At 39.4% G+C, this 26,611-nt stretch overlaps 1 protein-coding gene across 4 annotated transcripts in view; it reads left to right on the top strand.

Annotated features, from left to right (window-relative positions):
* HMCN1 (hemicentin 1) overlaps positions 1 to 26,611 on the top strand; it is a 192,255-nt gene that overhangs the window by 95,759 nt on the left and 69,885 nt on the right. For all 4 annotated transcript variants that reach the window (XM_035333229.1, XM_035333227.1, XM_035333228.1 and 1 more), the window contains exons 31-46: positions 465 to 743; positions 1,344 to 1,625; positions 2,700 to 2,808; positions 3,420 to 3,589; positions 3,826 to 3,980; positions 5,279 to 5,402; positions 6,731 to 6,832; positions 8,190 to 8,366; positions 11,137 to 11,288; positions 12,066 to 12,189; positions 16,167 to 16,342; positions 17,926 to 18,022; positions 20,064 to 20,186; positions 21,973 to 22,134; positions 22,842 to 23,123; positions 24,435 to 24,602. In XM_035333229.1, coding sequence (XP_035189120.1) covers positions 465 to 743; positions 1,344 to 1,625; positions 2,700 to 2,808; positions 3,420 to 3,589; positions 3,826 to 3,980; positions 5,279 to 5,402; positions 6,731 to 6,832; positions 8,190 to 8,366; positions 11,137 to 11,288; positions 12,066 to 12,189; positions 16,167 to 16,342; positions 17,926 to 18,022; positions 20,064 to 20,186; positions 21,973 to 22,134; positions 22,842 to 23,123; positions 24,435 to 24,602 — 2,682 coding nt within the window. The remainder of the gene's footprint in view (positions 1 to 464; positions 744 to 1,343; positions 1,626 to 2,699; positions 2,809 to 3,419; positions 3,590 to 3,825; positions 3,981 to 5,278; positions 5,403 to 6,730; positions 6,833 to 8,189; positions 8,367 to 11,136; positions 11,289 to 12,065; positions 12,190 to 16,166; positions 16,343 to 17,925; positions 18,023 to 20,063; positions 20,187 to 21,972; positions 22,135 to 22,841; positions 23,124 to 24,434; positions 24,603 to 26,611) is intronic.

Here is a 26,611-nt window from a genome sequence, read left to right as displayed (position 1 = left end):
AGCTCCCAAGACATATAGGCATTGCTATTTATTTACCCCTCAGAGACTGGGAAGGGACAGAGCCCTGCTCAAATGCTTTGCAGGTGTCACAGAGGCCCAGATGACCTTATTGGCACATGTTGGAGCCTAGAAGGTAGAAATGGTCCCAGGTACCTACAGTGGGGCAGCAATACTTTCTGCTGCCCCATGCTGTGGCACTTCTTTCTTAAATCTAGGGTGGCCTTTTGACATTAGATTCCATTTGTGTTGTGCTGTCTTCATGGTTCCACCTTTGTGTGCCTTAGAGAGTTGTACAGACAAGGTGTAACTGTGTGGGGAGAAAGATAGATAGCACCAGCAAGGGTTGGAAGTCTGATTAAGCTAAAAATCTTTTATTCTTACAACATTCTAATGTTTACTTGAATTAAAGTTGCACAGATGTGTATACTAAGGCTTTAATGTTGTTCTTTTGTCTTCTGAAACAGTCCCTCCTAGTATTAAAGGAGGAAATATCACCACAGAGGTGTCAGCACTTCTTAACAATCTTATAAGTTTGGAATGTGAAACCAAGGGAATCCCAGTTCCTACCATTACATGGTACAAAGAAGGTCGTCCAATTATTTCCAACCCTCAAGCTTTATATGTGGATAGAGGGCAGTTCCTGCAAATACCTCGGGCCCAAGTGTCAGATTCTGCAAAGTACGCTTGCCATGTGACTAATGCTGCTGGAGTTGCTGAAAAAATATATGAGGTGGATGTATATGGTAAGTGAGAGTTTATTGAACTTGGTTGTTTGCCATGTTACAGGAAGTGCGTACTGAAAGCTTTTCTGCCTTCATACTGTAAGCAGCCTTTGCAGGCCTGTCAGTGGTTGCGTTTAAACACTGACCTGTTTAGCAAGTCTTTGTAGAGGGAGCTTTACACCATGTGCTTTAAGTGACTCCTAAAAAGCTCTTGACTTCAGGGACCTTGATACTTTGCTTTAGTGATGTATCAGAACAATTTATTTTCCATGCATCCTTTATCCTTCCACATATGCACGCTGAACAATGTTTACCTGAAATAGACACTGTAGGCAGGATCTCTGGTGTACTGTTTTAAGACCTTCAAATTCTGTTCTTCCATCTCAAAGCCCCAAATATCCTCTCTCTTTTATACAACTGGTCAATATTAAACTACATCGTTTGACTTCTCTGTTTCCTCTTTGTCTTGGCTTGCCACAGCAGCAAATTCTCACATGAAATTGTGCGTGACATAATGGCATGTAGAGCCAAAGTGGGTGGGGAGGAACTAACCCATTTGCTCTTAATACATTTTCTGGCTACAGAATTAATCACTTGCAATATATTTTTTCCTTTCTACAGTTCCTCCAGTAATCGAGGGCGATGCTGAAACAGCCCAGAGCAGGCAGGTGGTTGCTGGCAATTCTCTGATATTAGAGTGTAAAGCTGCTGGCAACCCTCTGCCTCTCCTTACCTGGTTAAAGGATGGTGTGCCTGTGAAAGCAAGCAGCAACCTCCGCATCGTGTCTGGTGGGAAGAAGCTGGAGATTCTCAATGCTATTGAGGCTGACCGGGGCCAATATTTGTGTGTGGCCACAAGCATAGCTGGAGAAAAAGAAATCAAATATGAAGTTGAAATCTTAGGTGTGTGAGCAACAGAAATACTGATTTATCATATTGATATAAACCTGATTAAGCAGGTTTTTATTTCCATTGATATCATTATATAATCTGCTGCTTATTTAGTTAAAGCTGGGCACTGCACAGTTTTTCTGCCCAGGGTTGCAGGACAGTTCTAAGACACTTAGTTTCGGGTTAGTTCTTGGAGAATTTTCATGCATGGGGTTAGGTAAATATTATTCTCAGGAACATTTAAAATTCTTCTAGCTTCTCTTCCTAGAGAAAGATTGTAAATGTGAAAGGAATCAGATAACAAAGATCACTGAGTAGTTGCCTTTGAAGGGGGAGAACATCTTTCTCTTGAGTTTGAATTGTGTTTTGCAAATTTTGAACATTGTCTTGAGAAGGATTTTCTCTGCTTCATTCTATTGAATATTTTACCATGGTCTGAATTTCAGCAGTCCTTTCTGTCTGTCTCTAGGTAAATGAACTGTACAAATTTTAATTGTTGAAGAGACCTTATTTCAGGCCTTCAAAAAGACTTGATTTTTCCTGTCTAGACACTTTTAGGCTTTGAAGTACCCTCTTGAAGAGTGCTGCCACTCTACTGCATGCACATGTAGAGCATCCATTCCCAGGTTTATCTTGCTGATCTTGCTAGACAGTGAAGGATCTGGGAGAAGCCATATCGCAGTGCTTCCTTCCCAGCCTACCCACCCCAGCAGGAGGATGAGACAGAGCAAAGAGGACCTGGAGCAATGGCACAGGTTCTCAATGCCTTTGCTTTCTCCGTTTACTGGCAGAGGGTGCTAAAAGGCTCTCCTCACTAGCATGCACACACCTTCACAAGAGAGCTCAGACAAATCTGGAAAAAAATAAACATGAAAAATGGAAAATAGTGAGTTGAATTCAGAAAATATCATTGTCTACATGTTTTGCTTCAAAAAGGAACAGTGATTCCTAATGAACATGAAATCTGTCCATGTCCCAAAGTGAGATGGATGTCAAGATTTTTTTTTAACAATACTACTTTTGATAAGCTTTTATGACATTTCTGATACTTAAACATTTCTGCTGATGGATGTTTCTCTCGTGCAGTCCCGCCATTTGTGGAAGGTGGGGATGAGCTCTTGGACTACTTTGTGATTCTCCATGGCCCTTTGGAGTTGGATTGTTCAGCAACAGGGACACCCTCACCAACTATCATGTAAGGGAAGTGGTATGACAGTAAAATAACAAAAAAAAATCTGCTATTTGATGAAGTGAGCTTAGAGGCAGTGTTTCCAAACTGCCTATATTATGTAATGATAGTTAATGTATGGAGGATAAACTCTTATCTCCACTGAAGACAGTGGCAGGCATGTGCATTGCCGGATTTCAGTCCCATTTTGTTCTGAAGTAGTTGGGTAGGTTGTGCCAAAATATATGTCCTAGGAGCTAGGGTAGGTAACAAGAGCTGACCAAATTCTTCTTCCATGGCTAATGGAAGTGTGTATTTATCATCTACCAGCAACGACTGACTTTGTTTTGGAGGTTTGTATCTGCCTCTTCTGGTGGTATCTGCTCTCAGTACTGCTTCCCAGCTGTCACCTTTCTGATGACTTCTTTAGTGCCTGTTCCCCTATATTCCCTTCTCATGATAACCACTTCAGAACATGACACTGGGAAAAGCAAAATATTACTGGAGATCTCCAAACCTTCCTAGAAATGCAAATAAGAGACACGTTGACATGTTTTGTTTAATAGAAATGTGCATATTTTAGGACTGTTGTCACTCTACTCTAATAGAGGTCTGAGTTTATACTTTCTTTTTGGTAGGTGGTTAAAAGATGGTCAGCCAGTTGAAGAGGGAGCTGGACATAAGATCTTATTAAACGGACAAAAACTTCTCATTTCTCGAGCCCAAGTGTCAGACACTGGCCGCTATAAATGTGTAGCTGCAAATACGGCAGGAGAACATGAAAAGGAATTTGATGTTACTGTGCATGGTAGGTTACTCAAGGGGCAAAAAGGCAACAGATTGCTACTACTGTACATGACTGGCAAGAAGATACTTGAATTTTCTGTATTTATTTATTTTTTTTGTATTACTGGGTTGAAAGGTGGGATATGAGAGTAGATGAATTCAAAATAGAGCTACTCTTATTGGAAGGCTATTGCCACTGTGTATGTAAAGTTATACGTTCAAATGATATTTTATTTTTGTTTCTGGTGCTTCTTGCAGTTCCTCCAACCATCAAATCAGCTGGCACTTCTGAGAGAGCTGTTGTGATACACAAACCTGTAACGCTGCAGTGTGTAGCCAATGGCATTCCCAGCCCTTCCATAACTTGGTTAAAAGATGGTCAACCAGTAAACACAGCCAGAGGAAATACTAGAGTAAGCACTACATTTATGGAATTCAAACCATGAAAAATAGTTCCAATAAGTTAAATGTGTTAGTGCTTCTTTTCCTTTTGCTTTCCTCATGCTGTGATATAAACATGCTAAAAGATCCATCCCAGAGAATGATGGGCTTTTTACCTGAATAGGATGGTATATCAGATTGAGTAGCACTGTTAAGTAGACTGAATCCCATTAGATACCTCTGTACCAGAAGAGTTTGTGACTGTAAATTCAGTATCTGTCTCCTTTCAGTTATACTTTAGCCTTCAAGGTATGGTCATCTGTCAGTTAGAAGGTAGCTCTCCCCACCTGCCACCATGATGTGGGATTAGATGAGTTTTTCTATAAGCATTGCCCTTGCAGCACCTACTTGTAGATTCCCTTCTCATTGTAAGATTCTCACTTTCAGTGAACAGCTTGCATGCTCCAGGGGATGAAGTGCTTGTAATGGCTTTGATTTACTTCAGGCTGCAGCAAGTTCTGACATCATGCCAGAGGCAGCTCTCTCTGCTTGCATCCCCGTCTTCACCGTGCTTGCCTGCCCTGCTGCCATCTAGGTCTCCTCACAGCTGTACAGCTAATAAATAATCCCATTGTCCCAGGAACACCGAGGTCTCTGAACTAGCAAAACGTCTCTTGCATGAACATCAGCACCAGGTTAGGAGAAAGATGAGACTGGCTGTATTCAGCACACATGTCTACTGTGCCATGACACAGAATCACAGAATCCTCTAAGTTGGAAGAGACCTCCAAGATCACTGAGTTCAACCTCTGACCTAACACTAACAAGTCCTCCACTAAACCATATCACTAAGCTCTACATCTAAACGTCTTTTAAAGACCTCCAGGGATGGTGACTCAACCACTTCCCTGGGCAGCCCATTCCAATGCCTAACAACCCTTTCAGTAAAGAAGTTCTTCCTAATATCCAACCTAAACCTCCCCTGGCGCAACTTTAGCCCATTCCCCCTCGTCCTGTCACCAGGCACGTGGGAGAACAGACCAACCCCACCTTGCTACAGCCTCCTTTAAGGTACCTGTAGAGTGCGATAAGGTCGCCCCTGAGTCTTCTCTTCTCCAGGCTGAACAATCCCAGCTCCCTCAGCCGCTCCTCATAACACTTGTTCTCCAGACCCCTCACCAGCTTCGTAGCCCTTCTCTGGACTCACTCGAGCACCTCAATGCCCTTCTTGTAGTGAGGGGCCCAAAACTGAACACAGTACTTGAGGTGCTTAGTGACTCTGCCTGGGATCATTGTGTAAAGTGGTTCCCTGCTCTCTGTTTTGGTACAGCTGGAGTCTTCAGGCCGTATTCTGCAAGTTGTCAAGGCCCTGCTCGAGGATGCTGGCCGATACACTTGTGTGGCAACAAATGCTGCAGGAGAAGCCCAGCAACATGTTCGGCTTCATGTGCATGGTAATGATGTTTCTGCCTCTAGTTAGAAGCTAAACATGGTGGTTTTAAGGCAGCTTTTTTACATCTGTATTCCTTTCTCTTTTAAATTCTCTGGCATTTTTGTTACCAGTGCGCATCCATATTTCAGTTTTTATTCTTTGTCTCAGTCCATTAGTAAGAAGCTAGGGCAAAAGCTTATTGGGATTTGGCCTTTCTTGCGTGGTACTGAGGGCCACTGAAAGAGAAACCTTCCAGTTAACTTTTCTATTATCCCAAGAAGTTTTCTGACCAAGACAGTCAGAAGTGTACTCTATGTTTCTGAATCAAGACCTGATGCATCACCGTTGGCATTACTAATTTAATCTAAATCTCCTGGAGAAAATGGCATTGCCCATGAACTTGCAATGGAGAAGTTCTACATGTATTTCTCTGAGAAAAAGACATTTTCTCACGTGACAACTCTTTAGACTGTTTAAAAATAATTTTATTTTTTCAGCTAAAAACAAGTCAAAAGAAATCAGGGAAACTTCGGAAGCTGTTTTTTGCACATGAATTTGGTAAATGCTCTCACCATGATTTACGTATATTTACCTCAGAAGTGGTCATGAAGTATTGTGCATTCTTTATGTGACCCAGTCCTCAAAAGATATGGGAGGTGTGATGTTGGACTGTGGCAAAGTGTTCATGAGTATGACTATGTGGACTTCAAGTGTCAAACAGAGTCAGTAACTGGGAAATGTTAAATTGAAACAGAAATAAGATTTCAGTATCTCCCTGAATGACACTTGGAAAGAGAAGCTGCACTCGTCTTATACTGTGATAATTGCACCGTAGTTAATGTTGGTGTCAGTCCCATGCTCATAAATTTTGCTTGTGATCTTCATGTTCAGAGTGTCATTATCTGGTGTTTATGGCACATTCCAAATTTGTAGATACCAGTAATACAGAGTCTTGCCTTGTTAAAACACTGTACAACATTCACTTTAATATTACCAGTTCAAGTGACCTTGCCACCTTAGAAGAACTGTGGTTCTGTGTTGTGCACCTATTTCTTACAAGTCCATTTTTAAGAATCACTTTCCCTGACCCCCTCCCAAAAAAACACGCACATTTTACACATTTTATTCCTCTTAACACTAATGAGGCTATATAATGAAAGTAGTCCAGTTCCAAAGGTGCAGTTTCTTGAGAAATTTCTTAGTTACCCAATAGTTAGTTAAAGCTTGGGCAGTTCATTGCATAGCGTTTCTCAGAAGGCAGATTACTTTGCAATTGGAAGTTTTGCCTACTGGGTGGCTGAACTAATGAAAACCTAATGCTTTTTTTTTTTTTTTTTTTTTTCTTCCCAGAACCACCCAGCCTGGAAGATGCAGGGAAAATGTTAAATGAAACAGTGGTTGTGAATAATCCAATCCATCTTGAATGCAGAGCATCTGGGAACCCTCTGCCAGGTATGCACATGTACCTTTGAGAACATGAAGAAAGTCTGATAGCATGTATTTGCTTTTATATGTCTTTTGAAAATAATGGGTATTCTAAATATGAAGTTAATTTTGTGGTATTGAAACTAGCTATGAAGTATTAAACGCTGCATGATGGGAAATGCCAGTATATTGAGTGATGTGGAATAAATATGGGGGAATTCACTATTTTTAGTAAAATAAATAAAAACCAGAATGATCAACTACACCCTTACAGCAGTCCCTGGTCCATAGACAACAATATGGTTAGTGTTCTACAAAATCTGTTTAAACAGCTACTTGTCAGGTCAATATTGTATAGTGTAGAGCAAACTTAAAACAATAACTTAGTATTGAGTGTGCCTGTCAAGTGGGGCCATATCTAGGACCTTATCTAAAGTCTGTTGAAATCTATAGGAATGTTTGTTTGGTTTGGGGCCCTGGCATGCGTAAATGCAAACGTTTTGTGTGTGTGTGCCATGCTTTCTGTGCCTTACTCAGATGATAAGATTATACTTAGGATTTTCAGGGTTCTCCTTATATTCTCAGTTTTGAAAACCAGGCCCTATATATCTGTTTGAGGTTTATTTTATTCATGTTTTTTGTAGTTATAACCTTGCACACAGCCTTGTTCATCAGTCAGGGCAGACTACCTCTTGAATGAGAGTCTTTCACAGAAAACTTGTGTTACAGAAAATGATTCAGTAAGCAGTAGTTTCATGTAACTGCAGAGTGAAGCGATGCCAGTAAAGCATTGATAGAGGGTGCCATCTTTTGGCTGAGATGCAAAAAAAGTCCTTGTTTTTTGTTAGGTTCCTATAATATATTGCTTTGAAATAATACTGGTTTTCCAGTCTTCATTTTCATCTTTTTAGCCTCCAAGATGAACTTTGTTTTGACTGTTCATGTTTTGACTCCATAGACATTTCCAGGTGGTTAGGTTTAGTGTAGCGGTACTTTAGGGTAAAAGGTAAAAATGATATTATTGGTATTTTTAAACAGCTTCTGTTGACCTTAGTATGAGATGAGTAGATCCCTTTAAGTATGCTTTGTGTTATATTTTTTTAAAGTTCAGGACCTTTTTTCATAAGTACATGGTGTGGATGTATGATAGTTTCAAGTTTGCTATTGAGACCTGTAGGCATAGTTAGTATTTTGCACAGATGTTTTGTGCTGATTTTCTCATTTCCTAGCTATTTTTTACTTTTATTAATTATAATGAATATATATTGATTTGTAAATGTTGGTTTTATGTATCTGAAAATTCAGATGGAAAATTTGAAGAATCTTTGGTCCTGTTGTTTGTAAAGGGGAATACTTGTGACAACTTTCCCATTTCATTATGTAGCTATCACATGGTACAAAGACAATCGTCCACTTACCAGTGCTACAAGTGCCACTTTCCGGAACAGAGGGCAGGTTCTGCAGATAGAGGGTGCTCAGATCTCTGACACCGGCATTTACAAGTGTGTGACTGTCAATGCTGCAGGCTCAGCTGAGTTGTTTTACAATCTTCAGGTTCATGGTAAGTACTGCAAAACTTGTGAAAAACACCTACGTGCACCACTTTTACTCTTTTCAAGTTTCAAGTCTGCTTAGGAGTCTTACCATCATTCAGCACACCATTGTACTGGAAGATATATGGCAGGGGTCAGTGTAAGAAAATTTACTCTTCTTTTGTTTGTTTGTTTGTTTGACCAATATTAAGAATGCGTGCTTTTAATATTAGGAAGATATGGTAAGGGAATTCAATTGTAGGAAGAATGAGCAGACGCACCAGATCAGTGGAAAAGGTATTTATATTACCATTTGAGGTAATGTAAATAAAATATTTATAAGATACAAACATAAATATAATATATTTATGCGTAAATATAAATCCAATATAAATATATACATATATGAAGGTATTTATATTCCACATAATTTGGAAGGACTTGCAATTGCTGCGTTTTGCTGGGGATGACTTCAAAGCCTGCAGTAGATAAAGACAGGACACAAATCAAATGTTCTTTCATAATCCAACAGTCTTAAAGAAAAATATACTGTGTCTAATAAGATGAAGTGAAAGTGTGGGTGTTTGTAGACATAAGACACCTGATCAAAAGCCAAATTGGAGCTTTTCCACTGATTTCAGTGGATTTAGGATCAGGCCGTGATCCAAATTCTTATCTTTGATACGTGCATGTGCATGTAAGTGGTTTTCAGTGGGAGTCTTCCATGCAAAACTGCGGCCCAAATTTGGCCCAGTGTCCTCAGCTCATATGCATACCCAGTATGTAGTTCCTATTAAAGTTAATTAACAAATAAGGAGTTGGGCAGTACATTTCCATGGGATTAATGACCATCATGGGAAAAACTGATGGCTCAAGACATGGTCAAAGGCAATTAACCCCACCCAGTGATTAATTCCCAGGAGATACTTAGAGCCAAGGTCATTATTCTGGTTAGACCAAGAAATGAAAAATAACTCCCAAGTATATGCGTGTCTTCTTATGGGTGGTGGAGTTTCAGCAGTTATGTAGAGAGTTTTCTGGGGAACTCATACTCTCTGACTTAGTTGTGTAGACAGAACAAATAAAATTGTATCCCCTTCCAGAACAGGATATATGCAGCCAGTGCTAATTGCATCAAAGGAAGCTGAAACAGTTATCCACGAAGCTACTTTATTCAGCTTGTGTGGTACAGGGCTTAAAATGGAGTGCTTCTTGGATTTCACAGAAACAAGGTTCTCATCCAGTTTATTTAGAGTTTGGTTTTGATAAGAGAAAGCTTTCTTTTCTGTTAATAGTAGAAGCAAGAACGACTACTAAAGGGAGAACTAACTCTGAAGTGTCAGCCACAGAAAGTTGCACTGCATTTACTGAAAGCCTGCTCTAGATTTTGGTGTGGCAGCTGGCATTGTGAGTAAACACCTATCTTGGTCGACTGTTGGTTGCATTCAACAACTTCTGTTATTAGTAGACTGTTGTGGGTGCAGTAGCTATGGTAGAAATTACCAACTGATCTTTGCATTAAAACAAAGCCTGATACTGCAGGCTTAACACTGAATGAAACTAGGCAGGCCTATTTAAAGGAAGCAGGTTGAATTCCAGCTTAGTTTATTGTCATTGTATTAATATTTTTGCACTCCTTTCTCACCACTAGAACTTTTTCAGGCATTTGAGAACAATGAATGCTATTGAAACGAAATGGGGAAAATGTGCACATATATGGAAAAAAGATCGTAAAATCACACTTGTTTTTCCTACCTTTTTTGCTATTACTGGAATTTATCTAAGGATAGGTAGTCTGAGTTACAGGCTGTTACAGATTCCTGAATTTATTAACACATCTTATTCTCATTAAAGAATTTCTGAAGATTTTTTTTTTCTTGCATAGGATATGTATGAGTAGAACACACCAGTCTAATGTTTTTTCTCGGAGTTCAAGTATTATGTTTTGTGACTGACAGTGAAAGTAAAGTTATATCACAAAGTTTTAAGTGGTAGGAGCAAATAATAGCTTTAATTCTCCTCATAAATGAAACATCTTCCTTTTCTAACACTTACACATTAAAATGCAAATGTTGATCGTATGTTGAAAACAGCTTTTTGATTTTAAAGCTGTTTTCTTTCCATAACCATGCATCAGTGCTACGCCCACACTTGCTTACTGATGAACAGCTCGAATGAAAGAAGCATAGAAATAACAAAAGAAATATACTGGAAATCTTAGATATGTTCCTGTCTCCTGTTTCAGCGTAGTGCTGCAAAATGTGCTAGGCCTTATACCTAAAGTAATTGTTTTGAGATGTTCCATTAAGATGATTTTTATCATCAGGCAGATGTTACACAAGTTGATCTAGTAAATGTTCATGTAAGTTCTGCAAGGCTGATTTATTACTCTGTGCATGTATTTGCTTTATTCAGTTTATCTTATATACTTCCCTCTTTAATCTCCACCACTGTTAATGCCTTTCACGAGGTCTAAATGGAATGTTATAAAAGTCTGAAGGAGTGTTTTCGGGTTTTATGTTCTGGTTCCTGGGTTTCACAGCTGCCTCTGGGCTGTGGGCCCAGTCATGCTTACCGTTGCTCACAGTAGTTTCATTGAAATTATCTGACTTTTTAGGTCAATAAAGAGCAGGATTTGGCAAAGAGCAAACAAATGACAGTAGTGGTAACATTAGAAATATTTCCAACAATAGAATGCCTTGCAGGAAGAGAAACAATGTCCAAAAGTAAGCATCCCATTTAATTTCATTGTGATTTATACTCCCACATAGCAGCTCCAGATTTATTTTCTTTTTCCAGTCCCACCATCAATCTCTGGCAGCAATGACATGGTGGCAGTGGTGGTTAATAATCTAGTGCGGCTGGAGTGTGAAGCAAGAGGCATCCCCGCGCCTATTCTGACATGGCTGAAAGATGGTAGCCCTGTTTCCAGCTTTAGCAATGGACTCCAGGTACTGGGTTCAAATCCTGCCACCTGTGTTGTTTCTTGTTTTGATATGAGACTTTAAAACTTGTGCAGTTTAATGAAACAGAAAAACTTGGAGGTTTTGGAATGAGAGTATAGGGCTTTTTGCTCTAGGATATTGTTGCATGTTTACAGTAATTATTGTGTGAAGTGTGCTCGTTATGGATACATTGAAATATGGTGGTTCTTTCAACTGATGTCATGCTGAATAAAAGGATGGATAGGCAAGTTTTTCACTTACTGGCAAGAAGAGTAAATTGGACCTCATTTCTATCCTGAAGAGATCCATAGAGTCCAAGATTGGGTAATATCTCATTACAAAAAATAATAATTTGGGAGGGAAAAAAAATAAGATGCAAGGAGATGCTTCTGAGTTAAAAGTAGGAGGCATGGCTGCTCTTTGAAAGCCAGTTTTATGATCTGAAAGGAGAGAGGGGAAATTTGTGTAAGTCTGTGGGTCATTTAGGTCAATACAGAAGATGTGACAATGTTTGAAACTAATAAGAGGGAGGAATGCACAGATCCTAGAAAGACCTTTAAGTGCCAGGAGTTTCCGAAGACTTGCGTAAAGTTAGACTTTTGCTTTTGCATGTCTTGATGAAAAAAAGAACAATGGGGTGCAGGGAAGAGTGTAGGTAAAAGTATAGATTGTGGGAGGCAGTGGCAAAACAAGTATTTTGTTTTGAAACGAAATCTAATGGTTCTCTCTGCTTCTGTTTTACTTTGAGGCGTGTATACTGAATGTGTTGTGCTTCTATTGCAGGTTCTTTCTGGGGGCCGAGTCCTGGCACTGACCAGTGCTCAGATCAGTGACACAGGAAAATACACTTGTGTTGCAGTGAATGCTGCGGGCGAGAGTCAAAGAGATACTGATCTCAGAGTTTATGGTGAGATTTTCTGACAATTTTTTTTGAATAATGAAAACTGCTCATGGAGCTTTAGTTAAACACAATGTGGCCCAGATGGTTAAAAACGTTAAAGAAAAATGGTTCCAGCTCATAATGAAAGACAAAGAGATCAGGAGGTGTTTGTATGTGCACGTATATAAGTTTATATATGCATACAGACCCGTATTAAAGTATGGGTATCTGTTCTTTTTTGTATCCTTGAAGAAACATAGTTGCAGTGCATTTATATGTTTCATATACACAGGCTCATTTATAAAGGTTAGGAGAAAATACGTTTGTCTTTGTGTGACTAACGTGTAGATCACATAGACAAAAGATGTTATTGTGGCCAGAACTCAGTTGTCTTTACTAGAATGAGTTGGTGTGAATTTGCCATACGCATCTCAAGTTTCCATTCTGTTTTCAGGCCCTTACTACACCTGCCAAAATGGTGGTGGCTTTTTTAGTGCTAACAATGATGCTGTATTGAGCTATATTCAGCCCAGCCAGTCAACTTAGTCTCTTTCAAGAAGCAGGACACATATCTCTTTAGCCATTGCGCTTTGCTAGTTTTCCAAATTGTGTCAAGCAGTTAATTCTGAATTCTTTTTGACTGGACTCATGTAAATTCATCCTTCCTCATTTTGTGTAACATTTACAGCTTCCTACTTATTCTTGAGACTGGTTTTAAATGCCTTTTCATATTTTGTTCTTAGAGATCAGTGGTGATGTACACACACCAAAGAGCATAACGTACTGCCAGGAGGGAAGACGGGGAGCTTCATGGTAGCAAGTCTTAAGTTTCCCTGGACAGCTGAATGAGGACGAACAATGATCTGCCACTTGTTTTAGAAATCTTACAGTACCAGATATGGAGAGAAGGTTTTGGAATAAAAGAATCTTTCTGGGTTCTCTTTTGCTTTTAGTAGTTCATCTGGGAGAAAACTGGTTTTGGTCTGCCAGTGTCTAGCTTAATGGCAACTGTAAGCAGACTCTCTGGAAAATCTTGCAAGAAGAGTTAGAAGTTTGGATGTTTCCTTAGGCAAATAGGAACAGTTTGTCTGGTTATTTGTTTTCAAGTTTGGCTTTCAGAATAGAATTGTAAAGGCATTGTGGTTAGAATATTCACTCGTGACTTGAGTCATGGCTACTTTTTTCATCTGCAAGAGGCAGTTCAGAAAGTCAGGATTCTGGCACATCAAGTTCAAGTTTAAAGTGGGCTAGAACATTTTAATCTAGAGCAAGGAATATTAAAGTACATTTTGGAGTCTGAGGACAGGTGTGTATGTATACATAACTGCAGAAATGGTATGAATCTTCTTATTGTTCCTCTTTTATTTTTGGAACCTCTGTTCCTTTTAGCTAGATGAAATGAAAAGAGTTAGTTAGAAGTTGTGTGTGTTTGCAATTACTGTTGTAACAGAAGCTGGCCAGGGTTGAGCTCAGCTGCAGGGCTGTCTTGAGTGAGGCTGTCACCAAAAAGTAATATCACTCTTAGGATTTAACCTCATATGGGTAGTCTAATTAAGAAGTCACAGGAGGAAAATAATTTGGAATGCTTTTGGAGCTGAGGTGGTTAGAAATGAGTGGTGCACTAAGCCAGTGTAGGAGTTGGAACAACCTGGATAATGTATAGTTGCCATGAGCATAATTAGATTAATTTTAAACCTTATTCCCTCAGAAACAAATGATGTAGTATCTGTCTTTCTATGTTTCATAAACTCAGTTTCCTTTTGAACACATTTCAATTCATTTAGCTGAGAGGAAAAGTAATTGGTGGAAAAATGTTTGGAAATAAATTTGCCTTCTGCAGTAATGGATCAGCTTCCAATTTTCAGTTCCATAACACTCGTAAAGAATCTAGGCCTTTGTGAATTCTACAAAGAAAGTAAGATAAACAGATTTTTTTTCAGTTACTTTATTTCTTATCCACAGAGACCAGACTTTTCCCTAAATTATTTCCAAACTGTGAAATCAGCTGCTCTGCTGAGTACTTCCTGTGCAAGAAAAACAAAGCTTTATTGTTAGCGTTATTTTTCAGGACATCTTGAGAACTGTATTGCTGGTTTACTGAGTACCGCTTTGGGACATTTTATAATCTCATATGTGCTAATTAATTCAATATCTTTTTTGTTCAAAGTGAAGCCCAGAGTATTTCTCATGGACAGTCCCACTGCTTCCCTCCTTCATACCTGCCCATATTTTGGGCAATCAGACATGCAATTTTTGGACTAACAGATTGCAAAGATAAAAAGTAAAGGAAATGTGACAATAAGGGCTCTTATATTTGGCCCTGGTCAACATTTTATTGGATGAACTGAACAGTCTTAGTACAAAGCAAGTATAAAAATCTCACCAGATATATGTAACTAGATGAATTAATTCTTGCTAGAAGTTTTGATTTTTGTAAATCTTAAATTGCAAACCTAATGTTGCCTTAATGTCAAGAGTCTGTAATGAGTGTGCCTTAGATTTTTAAATTGCAAGAAAGGAAAGGTAATCCCTACTGGTTGCTGTAAGGATTTAAGAACATACATGCCGTTAAGAGCACAAACACGAGTTCTCTTCTGGATCATGTTTGAGCAGCACAGTAAAAGCACTTCTGCTCTTAGTTTGCTGTTAGTGATGTACTGAGTTTATTATGAGCACTCCCAGATACTGTCCCACTGGCTCTGATTTGGGAAAGGGAACTTCCAGTGGAGAGCTGTTAGTAAGCAGGAGCAATGCAGAGCATGATGGCCTACTGCACTCTCACCATTTTCTAAGTGTGTGTGTGTATCTCAGGCTGAAATACTTTAAAACTCTTGCTGTGGCAATGTTTTGTCAATGACTCAAAGCTGCCTGGGAGTCTGAAAATCTGTGAGCAGTGATGCAGCATGCTGTTACCAAAGAACCTTTGGTTGAACTGTGAATACTGATACAAAGCCATGGACGGCAAAGAGTTTTCAGTCATTAATCTTTTAATTTAACCTCATCTTGTCAGTGTAATATTTCCTCCTTGATTTAGGGAGTTCTTTTCAACTCCAGCCATGAGTACTTTCTCAATGGAAAATTGCTCACATGCTGTGTTCCAAGGTTGAGTTCTCAATTGCTTCTCAGTAGCTTTGTTTTTTGGAAAAAACAGCTAATTTTTAAAATAAGTGAAAAGTATTCACTTTCTTGAATCTTTATACCACTTGAGAACAACTAATGGGCTGCAATTTCAATGTCCAGAAGCATTTTTGTCTTCTACACGGACAACTTTTGTTTCAAAAGCTGATATTTCTACCCTGTAATTTAGAAACGTGTGATAAATTCTTGCTGTCACTGCAACTGTTGCACAAATTTAACTATAGTGCTCAGTGCCAACAATCACAATAATTAGCTAGCAGACACCACAGAAAACAAATAGACAATAATGTAATAATAAATTATGACTCACTGATGATTAATTTCTTAACCCATTCATTCGGCGGGAAATGTGTAAATTCTCATTCTGTCTTCTGTATTTGGCCATCTCTGGACAAAATTATTCTTAGAGTTCTACTTAGAGCCAACTATGCATGCTGGCATTTTCTGGAGCAGTTTAAGACATTTTAACCTTTTGGGTTTGAGTACTATGTTGTGAACCTTTATGCTCATTAACTCTCTCTATTATTTTTGTGTGTGTGTGTGATTTTAGCAGGAGTGTATTTCTCCAATATTTATATAATGGCGATTTTCAATTCCAAATATATTTTTCTGCAAGTCTTGGCTTACCTACACAATTTCTCTATCGTTTATATTTTACTAGCATTTATCTTGTGTAGAGGATATTCTGTCAGTAACAAAATTATTTTGGTGCTTGTTGAGATCTAAAGGAAACTTAAGTTCTATGTCAAAAAGGTAGTAACTGCCATTTTGTTTTCACTAAATGAAGACTTGGTAGCTCTACAGTATGTCTTACTCTGGGGAGTCTGCAATGCTCAAAGGTCCTTTGTTTTGATTTATTGCTATAGTTCCACCAAACATCATGGGAGAGGAACAAAACGTCTCTGTGCTCATCAGTGAAGCAGTGGAGCTGCTCTGCCAGAGCAATGCTGTTCCCCCACCTGTGCTGACATGGCTCAAAGATGGACGACCCTTGTTGAAGAAACCAGGTCTTAGCATCTCTGAAGATGGAAGTGTATTGAAGGTAAATTGGGTGGTCAGGCTCCAGCAGTGATCGCTGTCTGGGGAGTATCCCCATCGTGAGGGTGCTAGATACATGTTAGAGGCTGGGTGGCATCAGGCCCTATGGTGCAACAGAGAACTGTAGATAAGGACTGAGAGATCATAGACAACTAGATGTTTGTATGGAGATTTAGCAGGAGTGCTCCTCTGTTACTAATATTTAGGGAGACAGATATAAACATAAAAATTGAAACTTAGAATCATAGAATATCCCGAGTTGGACCCACAAGAATCATCGAGTCCAACTCCTGGCACCACACAGGTCTGCTCAAAAATTCAGACCATATAACTAAGAGCACAGTGCAAACCCTTCTTAAACCATGACAGGCTTGGTGCTGTGACTGTGTCCCTGGGGAGCCTGTTCCAGTGTGTGACCACCCTCTTGGTGAAGAACCTCTTCCTGATATCCAGCCTGAACCTCCCCTGTCACAGCTTGACTCCATTCCCTCAGGTCCTGTCACTGGCACTAAAGAGAAGAGATTGGTGCCTGCCCCTCCACTCCCCTCATGAGGAAGCTGTAGACTGCAATGAGGTCTCCCCTTGGCATCCTCTTTTCCAGGCTAAACAGGCCAAGTGACCTCAGCTGCTCCTCATACGTCTTCCCCTTTAGGCCCTTCACCATATTTGTAGCCCTTCTCTGGACACTCTCCAACAGTTTCACGTCCTTTTTGTGCTGTGGTGCCCAGAACTGCACACAGTACTCGAGGTGAGGTTGCACCAGCGCAGGGTAGAGTGGGACAATCACTTACCTCAACCCACTAGGAATGCTGTGCTTGGTGCACCCCAGGATACGGTTGGCCCTCCTGGCTGCCAGGCCACACTGCTGGCTCATATTCAGCTTGTTGTCCACTAAAACCCTCAGATCCCTCTCTGCGGGGCTGCTCTCCAGCGTCTTGTTGCCCAGCCTTTATGTATAGCCAGGGTTGCCCCATCCCAGGTGCAGGACCCGGCGCTTGCTCTTGTTAAACTTCATGCAGTTGGTGGTCGCCCAGCTCTTCAACCTGTCCAGATCTCTCTGCACAAAGCCTTTGCACCCTCAACAGTCAGCAACTCCTCCCGGTTTAGTATCATCAGCAAATTTACTCTAAACATCTTCTGGTCCTACATCCAAATCGTTTATGAAAACATTGAAAGGAACTGGCCCTAAAATGGAGCCGTGGAGGACCCTACTGATGATTGGCTGCCAGCCTAATGTAACCCCACTTACCATAACCCTTTGAGCCCTACCCATCAGCCAACTGTTTACCCATTGTATGGTGTTTTTATCTAGCTGTATGCTGGATATTTTGTCCAGTAGGATCCTATGGGAAACCATATCGAAAGCTTTACTGAAACCCAAAAAGATTACATCAGGGGCTTCACTTGATCGACCAGATGGGTGATCTTATCATAAAAGGAAATTAAATTTGTTAAACAGGACCTACCCCTTGTGAACCTGTGTTGGCTGTGACCTATAGCAACACAAAAAACTGAGCAACCTCTCCCTGTTACTTCCCTGTTCAACAATGTAAGAAGAAAAAAAACAGATTTTTATTTTCTTCCTAGATTGAAGGAGCTCAAGTACAGGACACTGGCCGTTACACTTGTGAAGCAACAAATGTTGCTGGAAAAACTGAAAAGAACTATAATGTTAATATTTGGGGTAAGATTTAAGCTTATTCCAGGAATGGGAGTGGGGCTCAGAGTGGAGTTATGATTTGAGACACTGAAATTTTCTGTAGTTCATAAATACATAAATGCTGAGGTTCGTGCAGGGTGACATTATTATATTTGCTGTAGTTAACAGTCTAAAGAAAGTGCACACATTTTCCAAATTGCTTTGGTTAGATTCTAAATTAATACCAGCTACTTTGAAGGCCTTTGTCGGACTGGGTTTGCACGCATGATGATAGTTTAGAGCAGAAACTAACTGGCTTTGTATCCAGCTCCTATTTGTGCACTCATATAGGGTAACTTACCAACCTCCAACTTTTCTAAATGCTGAAGCATGGAAATTAAGATCTAAAAAGAAAACCAAACTATTTTACCTAGCTTTGTTTGCTTGGCAAAATTACTAGGACTAAATCATAGTAATAGCATTAGTACAATGTTTCTATGACTAGATGATGAATGTAGCATATGAGTATTTAAACCATTGATTTTGGTTAGCTTTTCCTGCACCATTATTTTCTCCCTATATACCAGTTGAAATATACCTTAATTGCTATTGCAAATTAATTTTTTGCTTTTAAATCATGAAACTAGAATTAGCTAACAGGGTTTGGAATGATGAAACTAAAATTTTTAGTACAGAACAATGTCATTATTTGGTGTTTAAATTGGGCGGTTGATATTGTAGTATCATACAAGGCCATGTGATATTCCCATGCTAAAGCATATGTCCATATACTGAGTTTGTCATCATCATCTCAGATCTCTTCCTTCCTCAGATTTGTAAGATTTGTACTATTGCAAAGGACCTTTAGTGCAGGAGGGAAAAGGGTTTATTCTTTTGTGCAGTGAGACCATTTCTGTAGGGTTTTGAGCGAGGGGATAATTCTTTGCTAGTTAGCAGCTTTGATGGACTAAACTTAATAGAAACCAAAAGTTGCCTGTGAAAGTCATCTGTGGGTAACTGTTTAGAATTATAGTCTTTGTTTACACCCGGGGACCAAAAGTCCCGCCTGCCATATTTCTAAGTTTTAAATCCAGGAAATGTATCCTACTGAGGACTGATGAGATCCTGAGGGCTAACTCTCGTTCCAGAACTAGAAGAAACAGCCCATGTGTTAAATGTAAGATGTACCTCCTCAGAGAATGGCACAAACTTTGTGACTTGAAGCAGGACAAAATAAAAGGTTGAAGCCAGTCCAGTACAATAAAGCTCTTTGCTTGCAGTCATTCTCAAACCCATACATCTGGTCACTGCTAAAAAAAAGAGTTAGTCTGAAGTGTCAGAAGGAGAAGCTGTCTACTGTCATGTGCGTTTTAAATGCACTGGATAAGTTGCTCAATAGTGTTCTTTTACCCTATTTTCAGCCTACGTTCTACTCTGCTTTTTTTGGTCTCTTTTCAAGTATTACCTACACTATTTTCATCTAAAGAGAATGGTTCCTCCATTTCAAGAAGGCAATTATTCATTCCCTAGTGATTGAACCTTGGGAATGTTACTGAAAACAGTGGTCCCTTTTGTCTGCAACTGGCTTACAATCACAGAGCTGTTGAACAAAACTGGCAGTCTGCAATAGTAGGACAGCTGAAGGGTTGGGGGCTTTCATGTTGCATGTGGCAGCCAGTGTATTGCCACTTAAATTCAAGGGAAAAATTGTGGCTGAATTTTAAAAGTTAATTTCTGACATATGATTTGGGTTTATGAGCTAAGACTATGAGCTAGGCAGCCTCTTAAAGTCAGTTTACATAATTCACAGAAATGGCTCTGTACTGGGAAGTCCATTCAAAAGCCAGTGAGAAATAGAGCCTATGCATACACCAGACCTCAGAGGCTGGAAAGACAGATGTAGTTGTTCATAAAAGTATATTCCCTACTCAGGCAGGGTCTGGTTTGCATGGTGAGGAAGAGAAAGCAATCCTTGTAATTTCTTCAGAGCACAATGGGACACTTTTGTAGTAAGGTCAGTTTGGTTATACCATTGGCTGATCCCATTTTATTTCAAATGATGAACTGATTTGGTATTTCTTTTCAGTGTCACCAAGTATTTATGGCTCAGATGACATCTCTAAGCTGACAGCAATTGAAGGGAACCTGATAAGCCTGATATGTGAGTCTAGTGGCATCCCACCACCTAGTCTTACCTGGAAAAAGAGTGGTGAGTAATTATCCATTACCCTTTTTGTAAAACAAACATGATAATTCTGACTTGCCATTTTTTTTCTTTTTTTTTTTTTTTTTCCTTTGGACGTTTTAGGTCGTGTGTTCTGAGGAGTACAAACATGTAACCAGCTAAACAATCCCAATATTGAGTACAATAAACAACAGCAGTAGATTGTGCCATTCTCTGACTCACATGTGCTTAGCCTAGATGCCATTATTCCTAGGGGTGTTCGGGTGGGGGGGGGGAGGAACACACAGTGCAGTGCAGAGATTCCTGAGTTGACTTAAACTGGACAGTTTATATATGTTAGTGAAGCACATAACCCCTCTTAATACAGTTACTTGTTACACAGTGCAGGGGGACAGCTTCAAGAGTTATTCATGTATCCCAGCTGGCGTGGCTGTGAGTCACAGTGCTGTACAGTGGGGCTGAGCTGGGTCTCTACCTTGTGATCCACTTGCACAACACAGATGTCTCCTCAAAATTTACTTTGAATTTGCAGCTGTATCACACAGCCAAGTGATGAAAATGCATCTAGCATAGCAGTTGCTTTGGGGGCTTACTGAACCTTTCTCTTATCCAATCTTAGTATTTAAGAGTAGTCTGTACACATTTTTGCTTTAGGGTTTGAAGTAATCATCGACAAATGTGTTCTTATAAAAGCAGGTATTTTTAACACCTTCTTTTAAGCATGGGCACTGTTGAAGACAGAATAATAGACAAAGTAAAACGATGAATTCTTCCAGTATGGTAATTTTTGTGTTATTAATCAATCTTATCTTTTTTTTTTTTTTTTTTTCCCCAGAAGGTACATTTCAGTGTTGTGTGTGCCTACGTTAATTAATTATGACTTGTAGAAAGAGCAGATTTTAATTGCAAAACACTTTTTTTTACTGCTTAAAATTTTCAGAGAAAATTAAGTTTATGAAGCTCTTTCGAAACCCTCTCTACTGGAAGCCAAAAAGGGACACTGAGATGTTATAATAATGTATTTCAGTGCTGAAGTATGTACGCTTAAATTGCAGGAAGTAAACTTGAACCTGTTTGAAAGTCTTGAAGGGCTGTGAGAAAGTAGTACAATTTTGGATGTTATGCAGGAGCCAGATTTATCATCACCTTTGAAATGTAGTGCACACTTTCAGAATGAGGATTTAAAATGCATGACTGAGAAATGGAAATTCAGCTTGTAAGAATAATCAGTGGGAGGTGTATTCTTTCTGTCACAAAATCTCCCTGCAGTTTACAAAGGTGATGATAGTTGCCCAATCTTAAGTCTCCAAGGTTGAAAATTCTGCTCAGAGTATGTCATATCATTTTGCTGAGCTGTGACTACCATTTCTGCTGAGCAGAAGTGTATTCACATGTGCCACGTGACACAATACGCAGATGGTCCGGGAGTGCAGACTACATCACATAGGTGTAAGGTGTGCTGTACTGGCTAGGCTGGCTGAGACGATCATACACGGTATGTACAAGTCAAGTTTTACTGAAAATACTGAATTTGTGGAAGTGTCCAAGACACTTTGGATGTCTGTGAGCATGGCGAGAGTCACTGTGCTTTAGCTCAGGTTGCTCTGTATCATGAAGTCAGGAATTAATATGGGATGTCCTCAGAATCTGCTTACACAGTTTCTGATGTCCAGGGAAACTCTGGTACAGCAGTTCCAAAATGGACAATTGTGCAGCTCTGTAATTTTTAAATGAGCCAGTGGACTTTACACCACCTGAGCAAGCTCATTACTATTCTCTGTGTTTTTATCTGAAAGAATGTTTCTTGCAGGCTCTCCAATTGTGGCTGACCTTTCAGGAAGAGTACGGATATTATCTGGAGGCAGGCAGTTGCAGATTTCAATTGCTGAAAAGTCTGATGCTGCATCTTACACTTGTATTGCTTCAAACATAGCTGGAAGTGCAAAGAAAGAATACAGCTTGCAAGTATACAGTAAGTTACCGTGAATTACTCTGTTCTGAAAAGGTATGTTATGAAAGTGTCATCTTTATAGTGATGTTAAACTGCAAAATGTCTTGTTTGGAATAACTGCAAGATAGAGGAGATAAGTAAATATAATTTTTATGATTTGGACTTGGAGTTTGACCAAGAAATTATATATATCTGTTTAAAATGCATTTGACCAGAGATGATTACAGGGATATAGCCCACTTTATGTAGTGCACTGTTTCTTGTCACTGAACTGTAGTAGTGATGAAAACTAGTTGAGCTTAGATCTTCCAGTTTTACTGCTAATTCTGTATTTCAGTCACAAATAAAGTGAGGTATTTTTAAACAATTCCGTAAAGAAGAAAATCTCCAAAATAATGGAGGGATTGACAGAATTTTGAGCAGTCTTTTTTAAAATTTCAAGTTATTTTCCTATTTTTATTTTTTTTAATTGCCTGTAAGTTACTTTAACAACATTTTTATTTCGTGGACTGGAGGAAAGAGAGGTTATTTGTTGTATCTAAGCTCTGTGGAATATGCTATGAATTGCAGAGTACCCCTAACTGGGTTGGCAGCAGTGGTCTGCAATAACTGTCTTCATTAAAATGCTCATCCGGCAAGCTTAACTGCTGTTCTTTTCAGAAGCAGGTGAATATTCTGAAATGTAACTTCTAGTTGACTTGTAAATTGTGTTTCTTTTTCTTTTGCAGTTCGCCCAACTATATTCAACAGTGGTAACCACCCATCAGAGGTTGTTGTCACCCAGGGAAATGAAATTTCCTTGGAGTGTAAGGTTCAGGGTATTCCAGAACCAGCAGTAACATGGATGAAGGATGGCCATCCGCTGGTCAGTGGAAGGGACGTAGGAATACTTCATGATGGTCGCATTCTTCAACTGAGAAATGCCCAGGTGTCAGACACAGGCCGCTATGTCTGTGTTGCTGTCAATGTGGCAGGGCTGTCTGACAGAAAATATGATCTAAATGTTCATGGTGAGTATGCAAAAAGTGGGGCATACATAACAAACAAAGCAGGCCTTTAAGTTCACCCAAGTATAATCAAGAAATAGTTGTGTAGCTAAATTTGCCAACTATGTTCATTGCAGGCATTATACATAATGCAGTTTCAATTGCAGATTTATTACAAAAATCCAAATCCAATTAAAATCTTACCTCTGTCCCTGATAATATCAATCCACCCCCCAGCTACTGTATCTATCAAGAGGAGAAAACCGAGATACAGTACAATTTCATATGATACTAGGGTGAGTTTCATGGTAGGAAATATTCTGTTGGATTCTGTTTTGGGAGATAGAAGTTAAGGTTTAACCAAGAACACCTTACGTGTGGCCCCTACTGGAAGACAGTCATGAATATAGACAGTATTCCAAGTATTTAATAAACAAGTTCTCTTGTTTTTTACTCTCAGAAGAATTTATGATGGTACCTCCAACTATAATTCATTCCCATAATTTTACTAGAAAATTACTTAAAATTACTTGATGGCATAGATTATAGCATCATGCTATGGTACAGCCACTATAACTTGAATGGGACATTTTTTGCATGTGTTTTTATGCCTCATACCACTCTGAATATTTACGTTTTGAAAAGATAAAGCCAAGAAATAAAGGGAGTTCTATCCCAAAGAAAGGGAGATACTCCTTTCAGGAGTTACTATGCCTCTGAATCAGGACATCAGATTACAGGGGTTTAGCTGCAGTGTTCCTCTGCAAATCCCACTGTATCACAGAGGCTTTCAAGTGGGGGCTGCAGGTTGTGTATTGCACTGAGGTGGGAAAGGCTTGTACAACAACCAGGGATAGTGGGAGAGAGAAAAAAAGAAGGTAGGGGGAAAGTGAACACAGGAATTCTCATTATTGAAAATGAGAGGCCAGAATTATTTACCCAGATGCATTTCTTGTTTTCTTACTTGAAGTATTTGCTGTACTGTATTATCAAGGTTCTGGGTAGTAAAAAGAAACTTTAAACCTCCTCAGGTTACTCAGAGGCTGGAAGATATTGGTCAATTATGGAATCCCCCCTTTTTTTTGTCTTTTGATATGAACTGTAGAACTGCTTCCAAAGTGGATTTATTCTTACTCCTAGCAAAGAATAACTAAAAATAATTTTGAGGTAGTTATTTTAATGGTGTAGTTGCTCTTTCTGTTAGGAAAAAAAGGTTTTGTGCTGCTCCTCACTTGCCAAGCTTATCTTAGCTTCAGTGAATTATTATTTGGTTGATAGAATGTTTTGAGAGCAAAAGATTTTTTGTTTTGAAGTAACTTTTCTCTTATTCTGTAGTTCCCCCAAGTATTGCTGGTGACCTGCAGGTGCCTGAGAACATCAGCACTGTGGAGAAGAATCCCGTCTCTCTGGTTTGTGAAGCTTCAGGAATTCCCCTGCCATCGATAACATGGCTCAAGAATGGCTGGCCTGTCACTTTGAACAGCTCGGTGCGCATCCTCTCAGGTACGGCGCATATTGAAAGCTGTAGTTATTTTTGAAAAAGGAATGGAGTGAAGGGCCTTCTGAATCTATAGTGCAAGTATTTCACATGGAAGAAAGCTTCATTTAATAATTTGAAAAGATATGGAGAGAAAAGAAACTGTTATCCAAGCTATTCAGTAAATGGTATCAGATCAGGCTGGAGCGCCTATCAAATAGCTAAAGGAAACTGTGTAAGTTGTTACCGAACTTTACATGTGTGGGTCAAAGGTGTGGTAACTGTTCAGTCTTTGACATGGAATAAGCCATAGTTCTAGCTCTATGTCAGTCCGGTGTTTGTATTTCCAGGAATATGTCAGATAGAGATGTCTTTGTCAGTGCTGATACATGGAAAGCTATAATACGATGTTTCCTCTCCCCTCAGATGAATACAGGTGACCATAAACAAAATACATCTTTCATTTCTCTGTCAGTATATAAAAACAAATGGAAATCTGATCATGAGCCTCAACAATTAATGCATGCTAATACTTACTGGCCCTGAAGCTAATCAAATCTGACCTTCAGAATGTCATTTTGTAAAAGCTGGAATTGTGTGATCAGTCAAGGACAGCACAGAACGTTTCATTAGCAAGTATAGTATGAAACCCAAGGGATCTGGAGAAATGCATGACAGGTGATCAGAATGACAGACCCAATTCACTGGGGTCTTGTTTTTCAAGCTGGCATAACCTACAGATAACTAGTTCAAGCATCTTTTTATGACAGTAGCAATTGACAGAGGCATCTGACATAAGAGGGCTCAGCACCCGTTTCTGTAAACCATCATCTTGCAATACCGTAGGGAAGTGAGAGTATTTGACTAGCAGCTGCAGTTGTGTTTTTTTGTTTACAATAGGAAATTGAGTTAGCAACCCTTGATATTAAAATGGAAGTTGTGTACCAAGCAGGCAACATGTTTTGCTTTGGCTTCTTGTGTCTGGAAATTAGCTTTGTGGACTGTGTAGAAGTAATAAAGTCTTTGGCTAAGAACTGATACGTATAGACAACAACAGAGATGTTTCTTTGATCTTGGGTTTGCCACCAGAAATCTCATGAAAGTAAGGTTTCACAAAGTTTCTAATACACCAACGTAGCCCATGCAAAGACAAGCCATCCTACAGCATGAACTTAAGAAAACTATCAGAAAGGTAAAGAAACTAGAAGCTCAGCTAAGACTGCATTTGAAGCTGGAATTTGTCAGGATTTTTTTTCCATCAATGTAGCTTTTGACGTTGCATGTAGCCCTGTTTTCTTCTTTCCTATTTTTAATTATGGCACAAGGAAAAAGGGGTGGTGGTGTCTGATTATTATGCAGTATCTGAGTTGGTGTGCATTCCTTCTGGTGTGTAGTTGCCATCAACAAAAACAATGTCTTCTGGGCTTGATTGTTCCCGTTCTATTTGTTGATTTCTACACCCACACTAGTATCACCACCCGGATTGCAGTGTCAGGAAGGGTGAGACACAAGAAGATGTTTATTGTCTCTGAATGTTAGCTGCAGTGGGAGGGGGAAAGCAAGCCAGAACTCTGCTTTGTTTTCCAGCAAACTTTGTGCTTTTATATAGTTATTCAGAAAACTACATATTGTGGTAGTGAACTGTGACCAACCTGGCGTTTGAGACTCCCTTTTTGCTTGTATAGCTGTAAGAGAAACAACAACAACAAAAAAACCTCTTTGACTAATATTTCAGAGGTAAAATACTCTGCCAAAGCAATATTTCAGTTCTGTTGATTGAAAACATACTTGGCATTGCAGATGATTTAAATGTGTGGACACACTGCTGGCAACTGTAAGTTAATTCAGATACTATGCTGCTGCTTCCTTTTGAAGATGCTTGATATAGTTCCTTTCGGGGAAAAAAAAAAGTTTGCACTATACCATCACATCTGCCATTTTTGCAGACCATGCATTAAGCTGCATACTAGCTTTAGAAAGGAGAGATGGTTTTATTAAATTGTAGCTGAATGTGGAGAATCGTTTCCCACCTCAG

This window comes from Oxyura jamaicensis, chromosome 8 (assembly GCF_011077185.1).
Source record: "Oxyura jamaicensis isolate SHBP4307 breed ruddy duck chromosome 8, BPBGC_Ojam_1.0, whole genome shotgun sequence".
NCBI lineage: Eukaryota > Metazoa > Chordata > Aves > Anseriformes > Anatidae > Oxyura > Oxyura jamaicensis.
The sequence above is the reverse complement of the archived record's forward strand: the minus strand, read 5'-3'. Positions and strand labels throughout refer to the sequence as shown.